This window comes from Colletotrichum truncatum, assembly GCF_014235925.2.
Source record: "Colletotrichum truncatum strain CMES1059 chromosome Unknown Contig_0020, whole genome shotgun sequence".
In the NCBI taxonomy this organism is placed as follows: Eukaryota; Fungi; Ascomycota; class Sordariomycetes; order Glomerellales; family Glomerellaceae; genus Colletotrichum; species Colletotrichum truncatum.
Window position 1 is genome coordinate 175,895 of NW_027222417.1, and position 10,515 is coordinate 186,409.

At 49.6% G+C, this 10,515-nt stretch overlaps 3 protein-coding genes across 3 annotated transcripts; all 3 read left to right on the forward strand.

Moving 5' to 3' along the window:
- On the forward strand, positions 1-255 carry CTRU02_215809 (uncharacterized protein; the record flags this gene model as incomplete). Its single annotated transcript, XM_036733779.1, has 2 exons — positions 1-22; positions 77-255. The coding sequence occupies 2 exons, from the start codon at positions 1-3 to the stop codon at positions 253-255; spliced, it is 201 nt and encodes a 66-aa protein (XP_036574487.1).
- A 3,934-nt stretch (positions 256-4,189) lies between these two features.
- Positions 4,190-4,575, forward strand: CTRU02_215810 (tubulin/FtsZ family protein; the record flags this gene model as incomplete). Its single annotated transcript, XM_070206580.1, has 2 exons — positions 4,190-4,219; positions 4,294-4,575. The coding sequence occupies 2 exons, from the start codon at positions 4,190-4,192 to the stop codon at positions 4,573-4,575; spliced, it is 312 nt and encodes a 103-aa protein (XP_070059747.1).
- A 5,166-nt stretch (positions 4,576-9,741) lies between these two features.
- Positions 9,742-10,197, forward strand: CTRU02_215811 (uncharacterized protein; the record flags this gene model as incomplete). The annotated part of the gene is made up of 1 exon (XM_036733781.1): positions 9,742-10,197. One exon carries the CDS (start codon positions 9,742-9,744, stop codon positions 10,195-10,197), a length of 456 nt encoding a protein of 151 aa, XP_036574489.1.
- Between the last annotated feature and the right edge of the window lie 318 nt (positions 10,198-10,515).

The following is a 10,515-nucleotide window of genomic DNA, read 5'->3' on the forward strand; positions in this document are numbered from 1 at the left end:
ATGCCAGCCGATTTAGACCAACGTAAGTAACCTCCCCATCACCAACCTTTGGCAGCGATAAGTGACCGAGGACCAGTTGCATACCTATACGTCCGGAAGTCATCTTCCTCGAACCCCCTCCCCGAGCCAGACCCTCGAATCTCCGTTAGCGTCACGTTTCTTTACTTCCGTAGAAGCTCAGAATTCAAGCCCTGCAACAGATGCCAAAGAGTTTGCCGACTTTCGTTGTCATCCAGGCAAATGAGGCAGCAGTGATTTCGTGACACCCATCTCGATGAAAGACTCCCCAATCAAGAGGTCTAAATGTTCTGCTGTTGCAGATCCCAACTCTGCAAGCACGAAGACCAAGATTACGACTCGGGATGCATCAGCGGCGGAAAGACTACGGTTGTTGGCGATAATGGCAACAACAGCCCTTCTGCAAATTAGGCACGGAGACCAATCCATCCTTCCAATCAGAGAGCGTGCTGCCTCATCTCAATCTTAGTAAAAACCGAAAAGCCAGCGGATTGGAGTATGGTGCCGTACAATTTGGTTCACCTGGGCTGAAGGCCACTCCGGGCTTGGCGGAGCATGCAAATCATTCATTGTCGCCAACAAGGCAGCTGGAGCAGTGCAGTAAGAAACGCAGCATTCTACAACAAGCTTTCGATACAGGCCATTCGACAAACAGACCCTCAAGAAGCGAGCAGCAGGTGATACTCTCTCTTCACCCCTTTGCGAAGCGACTTGACTCTGGTGTCTCCCCAACTTGATTTCAACAACCTAGGGTAAGCGCAGCTTCGAGTTGGTCGCTGGAATTGGCTATACCGGTTGCCCCCAACTCAGTCATACTCTTCTGAGCGATACTCGCCTTGCCGAAGACTCGTTCGTACTAAGAAGTCGGAGAGTGAGTAGGACGATACGATGATTCATACTGCTTGCACCAGAAACCGAGCATTCGGTGTCTTGACCTGATTCTGACCGGTTCAGATGCCCTCTCAACGTCAATTCCCTCATAGGGAGTTCGTTGCGAGCCCAACCTACTCTCTGTCAACAACAAGTCAGGAAACTGGAATCTTGCCCGGTATCTCTGAAAAAAACAATGCGAAACAAGGTATACAGACTACATGAACGCTGGTTTCCTGCCTTTTGACCCGCAGGGCTGCCTGAGCACACTTCGCAGCTATTTGTGAGAGCAAGACGACCTACCAATTCTCACCACAAGAACCCCAATAAGGACGTATTTGCTTCTCCTGGTACGTATACTTGTAGCCACAGGCATTGCTACGCAGCTAACATGATTATAGCGCCAACGTAAAAACGGGCGACATAGACTGCGGCGCACAAGGCATTGTCAACAAAGAAGCGTCGTTGCTAACTCTGACCACCATGAGGCGATATGTGAGAGTCATATAACGCATGCTTCGCCGCAACATTCTCGCCGACTCGCACAGCAAATCGTTGTCCTTGGCGAAACTGGCAATACTTCACTTATTGTGCGATGAGGTCAAGGCCTTGTCTCAGACCGGGACCACTGAGATCGCGAGAACACGCAATTGCTACCCAGTTTACACTCCCGCTGCACTGCCAAGCAACGATAGCTGCGGAGTCCTTCTATACGAATGTTAAGACACTGAATCTGTAGTCTACAAAGTCTGGTAAAGCTGAAGGCCTGCAAAACCATGGTTAGTACCACATCGTTGAGTTTTGGTCCATGTCCCTATCGCGTGGGAGACGAATCAGCATGCCTGTAGTCAATTTGGTAGCTTTCTTCGGTTCCGGACGCGCGATACAAGAAGTTGGCTCAGCCCATGCAAGATGCGGGTGACAATATACGTCCTTTGGTTCCGGCAAAAGACGTTAGATCACTTTTCATGACAGCCCTACACAAGGTCTTTGGCGACAACATGCCGCTGACGCATGTCGAGCCCGTTGGCATCTACACCATCCACCAGGCCCCCAGCATTTTCGGAAACGTATTCAAGGGAGAACAAGACACCTGAAAATACATGATAGGTTGGCAACTTACTCAAGAGTAAGGACCAGTGAGATATTCAAAGAGTTTCATTGCCGTCCAGTATATTTTGGGAGTAGTGAAGAACTTAGAATACGGACGATAACTCTTTGAGTCTTTATAACATAAGAGCATATTATTCAGACGGTCTCCTCCTACAAAGTTTACAACCACTCTCATTAAACTTAGACCCACGAGTTCTCTGAAGCTTCAAATCATGCGTCCTAACCACATAGAAAGAAGCAACTATCTTCGGTGACACATCTTCATCCAATCTACAGATACTTCACAAGCAATCAGCGTCACGAAACAAGGTCTCTTAGCTAGTATCAAAGTGACTAACACCCAATTTCTCCATCTGCTCAGCAACAACAGACTAGAAGATGCCGCAATAGTTACTATTTCTCAGAGGCCGCGGACACAGGCTTTAGTTCAGCTACACAGGCATTCGTTCTAAAACATCTTTCTTTGTTACACACCGTTCGTAACCAAGTAGCTCACAAGCGACAACCTAACCGGGCGCTGCTGGCTCATGACTCGACGTTTCGCTACCATCTCAAATACACACAACTACGGAGCATGAGTCTTGATCCTGAAATTGCAGGTGAGCTGGCACGCGACCTCACCATTGCCCGCAGCTCGCGGAAATCAGTCTTTAACTCGTTCCTTGCTGCTCTATGGCCTTCACTATGTAAGATTCTTTAGTCGGACGAGGTTGCTGACTTCTATACCTTCGCTTCTGAGGGAAACTGTCAACTTCAACGATTGGAGAACCTGATTAGGGCAAACGACATCTCCATCCATATGCGTTATATCCACGGGTTTACTAACCCACATCGGATCTGGGCTGATACAAATATGTCGCCGACATCTTGCGCAAAGTTTACATCTCGGCTTTGATAGCCTGTAGCTTCGATACGCTATCGATGTTGTTCTTCAACCTTGCTGAGAACATGAGGCACCGTTGGTCCGCCGCTACAACCAGTACTTCGCTATGTATCTAAACCAACTCAAGACCGCCGCTAGAGATGACACCGCCACAAATTTATACTGTCCCAAAGCCAGCCGTTGCTTATACGTACCGTGTCTCGCACTGGCAATCGTGCGGCCAAGTCTTCATGCAAGCCTTACAAGGCTTTTCTTTTCCACCCGAGTTGCCGGCTCATGTTGCACTTGCCAAACGGTGTTCAGTCTCACGAAAATCCCTGGAATGTCAAAAGTCTCATGGGGCATCGTGGGGTGACCATACTCGCCCTCTGTATGATAACTTGCATCGGCACGGCCTCAGAGATCAAACTCTTGGCTCACAGCTGCGGTGGCGAATTACGTCCTAGGCGGCGTTTAGGGTTGGGCGAGCGGGCGGGCATCCGCAATGTCTTTGAAGATCATCCCAGCGGCATTTATTACTGGAAGCCGAGGGAATCGACGGGACTGGTGGCTGTGGTGGTGATGGTGACGGAGGAGGGATACATCACTCGTGAGCTTGAGAAGTCACCACCGCCATTATGACATGAAAGATCGAGTTGGATAGCGATATATGAAGAGATTCCAGACTACTGGACAATAGGCATTCCACTCAAGAGTCCTTCAAGACAGAAAGTGCGCCTAAGGGTGACGAGGAAGGCGTGCAGCTTCGGGGAATAGTCCGCAAGCTTTTCGATACTAAACTTCACTGGAAGTAGTAAGGGCTCAAAAGAATCCAGAACTAGGGTCTCTGAAGTCTTCGGGTTTCGCATGATGCTTTCAACTTCCGGGAGTGTTAGGGATGTCGATAGCGGTTGTCTGGCTTTTTAAGGAATCGAAGCCTCAAAGAACAAAATGAAAATGCCGCTCATGAAGCATTCGAAGAAGCCGCGGCCGTTTCAATTCTGGATTAGCATGCCACTGCAAATCTTCACCTGACGAAAACAATTACCGCCAGCGGGCAGGGAGTTTGTGTTCATACTGTTGCAACAGTTGGAATCACGGTTCCGCAGTCGGCTGTCAAACCCCCGCATGACTGGCAGTCGGGCCGGGAATGTCTTCAGCAACCACTTCAGCTCTCACTTCTACGGTCCCTTAGACAAGAGCCATAAACAGACAGAGAAAAAAGACGCGTATCAAACAGGACTCTTAACCCTCGCATGGGACTTCCACTCTTGGGGATCCCCATGATCCAACACATATAACAGCATAAGAAGGCCGACCCCGACCATGGTTTCAGCACCTCCTTCTCCAAGACTGGTATATGCCTTGACCCAAGAGATGTGCTGAATTTCTACCTCTCCCTGTTTGCTGACAAAATCGTCTCAGGCCAGCGCAAGTACGTTCCCGGAGCCATCTACTGCGACCTTGAGCCCAACATCGTCAACAAGGCCCGCACCGGGCTCTTCCATCCAGAGCACATGATCACCATCACTGGAAAGGGCCAAGCTTCCAACAACTACTCTGGTAACCACCATGCAGTCGACAAGGAGCTTATCGACCAGATCTTCAACAAGCTTCGTCGCGTCGGCGACGCGACGCGGAGACGGGAAAACGACACCGTAGCACAGACCGAACAGCAGCTTGTAGACCGCCTGGAGGCATATTCACGATAATTTCAAAAAAAAAAAAAAGAGTCTATCGGTACGTCAAGTCCCAAGAGCTTATCATAGTTGAATCTTGAGACATGAGCAAGAGAAAATACCTGATTGTGCAGGTCGGCAACATCAACGGGCAATGAAGGTGCTATACTTAGTCACACAGAAGACGACCTATATCCTATTACATGGGACTATTACTTGCCCCCCCGAATGGACATATCACAGGCATTCTAACTCTGCCACAAAACAGGCAATAAATGACTGGGGGATATTTGGAAAAGCAGACAGGACAAGAACGTGTACATGGACACATAACCATTATTCGAATCTAGCAACTGACCTTGAGCTACTCGATTGTTCGATGTATGTATGAAAATGGATCATCGATCTTCTCGTTTACTGTTTCATCATCTACACTTGTCCGGCCAACTACACCCGAGTCGCAAACGGTTGTCTTCACAATGCCCATTGAACAGTTTTCCATTTCTCCATATATTGACACAACGAAAGGAATTGCTTGCTATACAAGCCACTCACTGGCTTCGCAACCATTTCTTCATGCGGCAGCCTCACCAGCCTTGACCGATATCCTCGGTTCCGATCCCGCGTGCCACGACTTCGCCGTCTCAGGTGATGCGTACACCAGCAACACGCAGCTGGCCGCGCCCTGGTAAGGTACAGCGCAGCGGTATTGTTGAGTTACGGGTCTCAACGACTGAAAAGAGTATGGAATAGGAAAAAAAGGCTGCGGATGATGATTAACCTATGTTTGGAAAGGCTGGCGAGCATTATAAACAAGTCGTGGGTGTAGCGCACCACTCCATCTTGGCACAATGGTGCTGGTCATGAGGACAGCTGGGAGGGGAGGCAAGAGCGGGAGCGAAAGGGAAGTGAGAGAGGGCGATGATTCATCATCATGTCAAAGCCTGCAGACAAATTGGCTTGAGACTTCTATGGTGAGAACATATTTCGGAATCTAGAGGGGGTGGGGCTCAGCATGGTCTGTGTTTTGATTTGCACGAGACTTTCGACGCTTGTGTGATACCTTCAGCGATATGTCCTTTTCTTGTATCTTCTAGAGGCAATAGCTTGGTGATGGCGTCGTTGAAAGGGGGGACGGGTATCATCATTACATCTCAATCTGCTTAATCGACGGCTGGGATTCCGGCGTTTTGATGCAAGACCAACCATTTGGAGAACCTGGTGGTGGTGGTGGTAGCCCGTATGTGTGTTTATGTGTGTGTGTGATACGGCCTTGTTCTTGATCAAATGCAAACGCAACCCAAGTATTACCCTGACTGGTTTCTTTCCTAGTAACAGCCATTGACCATCATTTACGTACCTATCAATGGCCCTTGGCTTTTAAGTCTCAGGTTTGTGATAGTATTTGGCACACCCAGATGGCTTTTGATGGTGGAAGAAGTGATGGGTATGTGGTACGTTGGGTAATCAGCCTGACAGCTAGTTACCCATATCCTGTGCAATGCCTCTGCCAGGGGGCATCCGCTTCGATGGTATAAAGCGAAACGATCGAAACTTCACTGATTCGAATTATACACACCAGAGCTTCTTTTCAACCACCAGTCCTCTGCAGGTGTTCTCTACATAACCGGGATGGGAATGTGTTCAGTGGTCACACAACCGACTTGAGCGTTGCTTGCAGAGTCTGGCCCAAGGCTGCGAATGCGTCTCGAGCTTCCTTGTCGTCAATTATGAGCGGGATGTGTCCCCACTGCTTGTCTTTTCTACTACCACAACTCATTTCCCTCGGCATGTCTCTTAGTTTGCTTCTCAGGCTTTGCTCTCACTTCGTCGGGTCTTTGATGACGGATCTGACGTGGCGGTGTTGTAGTTCTTCTCGGAAAGGGGGTTTCTAATTCTCATTGTTGATTTGCAGCCGCGGCTGTGGAGGTTTTGTGGTGCTTGGAGGCCGACGGAGAGGCCATGGCTAACGTCGTCGGAACACTGCGAACGCGCTCTCGATCACTTTGGCGTCATGCATTTCATGGAAGGTGATTTGAAGGTTTGGGTGGTGGGGTTCAACCCATGCGGTTACCGGTGAGACAAAGAGCGTCTTATATGGCGGCAGGTTGGATTTCCTTGTCCGATGACGAAAAGCCAGGAGAGGTGACCACGGCCAGACGGTCATACAGCCCCTACAGTCTACGGGTCTTCTGGTCAGATACCTCCATTGCTATCATGGCCATCATCAGTGCTAGAATTGACACGAGTGGTTGGCATGGAGCGTCATGGAAGGCAATACGTAAGGTAATGGTCAGCTTTTGCATACACCATGATTAATCCATCCCGGTATCCTCTGTCAATAACCTGCTACCGTCACGAGTCCGAGTCATGTTGTTTTTATTGTCTGGTTTGTTCATTAGAAAAGGAAGCATTCCTCCACCACAGCAAATATGCTGTAGTTGACCGATGACCAAAGTATTTTGGGATTGCCGCAGTCTGGTCTGGTGGACACCTAGGACACTCGAGATATCGCCGAACGCCTGCCTTACCCAGATTATCCGCCCACAAACAAGAGAAAGTCCCGATTCAAGGTTTATGGCGGAGAAGAAGGCGAGAGCCTGCGTTTCTCAATGCTGGAGCGGCCTCGGTGTCGTTCAACAGATCCTGTGGGTGAGTAGTTTGAAGAGAAATGGCGACGTCGCGCCAGACATGACCCTGAATCAGAATTGCGCGAAGAGAGTCTAGAGACCTGAGCTCGTTCTGAATTGCCAGCCTTGATCTCGGCAGACGTGGCGGATTTCCGGCATCGCTGCCCACACGTTACGGTGAAATCTGTCGCTGAAGCATCCCCAACATTTTCCAAATCGCAGCTTGCCAAACATCGATATGGAAAAGGCGTTATCGAGGTCTTGTGCAAATCTCCAGTCACCAGGCTTACAGAGACTGGGCATGGGCAAAGGCCACAATATGAAAGCATGGCTAAGGCTTGTTGCGGGCTGGGTACTGTACAAGGCTAGAAGTCGGGGTCCAAGTTGCCGCGCGTTCGTATCGGCGATTGGGTTGATGTACATGCGGAAGTCAACGTGTCTTTTCTGAAGCCCCATGGGGCCAGTGTTCTTTGATGGTAGTAGCAGTCGCGCTGAAGAAGCACAAAGTTAGCAAGGACTTTGATGCAGAGCAAAAGCAAGGAGGGGCAGTATGACGAGCATACCATAGGGCGAAATCGCTCAGAGGGTCACACATCATTGAATCCGGAAAAGGGCACCATATCAAGCAGCCGGTCAGATGCCTCGGTGGTCCATGCGGGTTCATATCTTTGTCCAATTCGAGGCAGCGATGGGTAGCCTTCTCAACGCCCGTGCCTATCCATGGCGAATTTCGCTAGCAGGATCTCCAACTTTTGCAAAAATTGCGCCGTCGATACCAAAGTCGCGTGTCCGGGAATTGAAGGAAAGATTGTGTAGGAAACCTATGGGGAGAGAGCCCAACTCGGCATCGATTGAGGGAGCGAGTCTTCTAGATCACATAGACACCGGGCTTCGGTAGCTTGGGGGTTGTGACGTTGTCAAGAAGCTGGCGGATAATGTTTTCATCCTTGAGGACTCTTGGTGAGCTTGCGGCCAGTGGAAGGCTGGGACTGGGTAATCGAGTGGGGGTTAAAAATGGACTGCCTGGGTGTGTGATCGGGATCAACATCCTGGAAGATGCTGCATGGATCTCGCTGTCTTGGACCTCTTTGTCCTCAGTCGCGCTGTGGGTCTATCGCTCTTTTGTTTCTTACTGGCTGGCGTTGGCAGATTTGAAGCCATTCCCCCTTGGTCATCCAGGAAGGGATTTCGATGGCGGGTACAGATTGTTGAGAGCAGAACAGCAGAATGCGAACATTTTGGTTTGAGCTCTTGATTGCGACTCTGACGATTCTGAATCTGACTCCTGTGAAATGGGGAAAAGCTGTTCTGATTTGCGATTGCGGTTAGCTTGCTGGACTTGTTGATGGGCATGTTTTTATTACCTCGATGTTTAGCAGTAAGAAAAAAAAAAGAAACCCACAACTTTGCGTATGCAGCACTAAGAGACAGCGGCGATAATGAAGTATTTTGTTAAAGAGTGGTTGTAGGTGACGAATACGAAAGGTGTGGTATGGGTTCTTGGATGTGGCGGATATGATAAATTCAACAACATTCCGGTTCATTCAGCACTGCAACCAGATACGCCAGCACTAAATGTACCCGAGTTGAAGGGTTTTTTCCGCCTCTATGTCAACTCTAGTTAAAAAGAATTGCTAGCAACAGAAGGCCCAACAGTAGAATAAATACTATCAAGGGCAGAAGTATATTTTCGCGCCTTTGCCTACAAGACAGGCAGAGAGGCTGAGATGGTGTTGATGCTTATACTGAAGGGGGTGTCGATGCTTATACTGAAGGGGGTGTCGATGCTTGTATTGAAGGGGGTGTCGATGCTTATACTGAAGGGGGTGTCGATGCTTATACTGAAGGGGGTGTCGATGCTTGTATTGAAGGGGGTGTCGATGCTTATACTGAAGGGGGTGTCGATGCTGATAATGAAGGGGTGTTGATGCTTATACTGAGGTAGTGTCGATGCTTGTATTGAAGGGGGTGTCGATGCTCACACAGAGGACCACATCGAATGAACCGTTCAAACAGGGAGCTTTCACCACGTCTTTCCGCCGTGCCGTGCCTTGAGAACAGCTGGATACTTCGATGTTCTTTTCTTGGTTTACCAAAGTCGCCACTATTTTAGGAAACAAGTCGATGGTATGATACCCGCGAAGTGAATAAGGCTCCTCCTCTGACAAGACTAGACCAGTACACCGAGGTCGAAAGATCGCAACGCATCACTTAGAAGGGCACGCGCATACACGGAGCTAGTTACCGAGCTAATTGCTCTTCTGTCGACAGCTTGAGGACTTTCATAGACGGGAAGACTGACCGCACCGCTTGCGATTACTTCCAGGGACTCGAGAAGTCCTGCGAGCCAGGTTCCCCGACGGTGCTTCCGGCCGCCGCAGTAGAGCAGAGATTATAATGAAGGGACGAAGTTGCGACCCTCCAAAACCGGCGCAATGAAGCGGATGATGCGACAGTCTGAGCGGAACTTACCAACGAGCTTCAAAACCTTTGACGCAAGTTAAAAAAAAAAGAACTCCTCAGGTACTGTCGCGACTGGGTGCACAAGCGCCGAGATTGGAAACCCCTGATGAAGGCCAAAATTGCTGTCAACCTCACAACCAGCAACATCAGCCAGATTGTCCACCTTATCCCCGAATTGAGGCGAACCGCCGAACGAATGGCCATCAAAGCTCAGCTGGGCACGGAAGACACGCAACAAGCTATTCGAGACTTATATGGTCTCGTGGTCAAGAATCTGCCGTTCACTACTGTAGCATCTGACCGGGATGTCGTGCGAACCGGTCCTGAGTTCTGCTTCGCCTACATCGAATGGTTTGTCAAGGAAGAACACTGGGGCAAACATTGCTTTTCCCATCTAAAATCGCTTCCTGTGGTGTGCCGGCCATTGGTGCTTCGGCGCACACTCGTTCGTTCAGCACACTATCCTCGGTGCTTGCAGCCAAACATGAGGATCCTGCCATTCGACTCCGCTCCTGAACGCGAGACGCCGACCTGGTTCGACACATCAAAGTGGGCGAGCTGAACGAGAAGCATCCCACATTTTGTTCACTGCCATCCGAGACTCTGCCCAACGAGGTGGCTCTGTATTGTCGTTTGACAGACACGCACCATATCTGAGGCAATTTCTCGCGCGAGAAAAGAAAAAGAACAGAAGAAAGCCCCGAGGAGACGGATGCACACTGCGAATTTGGCACGGGCATGGCCTTTCCAGACGATGAGGAAGAGACAAACTATCCAGGCCTGCTTTCCGATTGCATGCTCCCTGATATCACAACTGACCCTCGAAGTGATATGGATAACCACCTTTCGCCAAACTCGATTACAGGTTCTCTGAACCAAT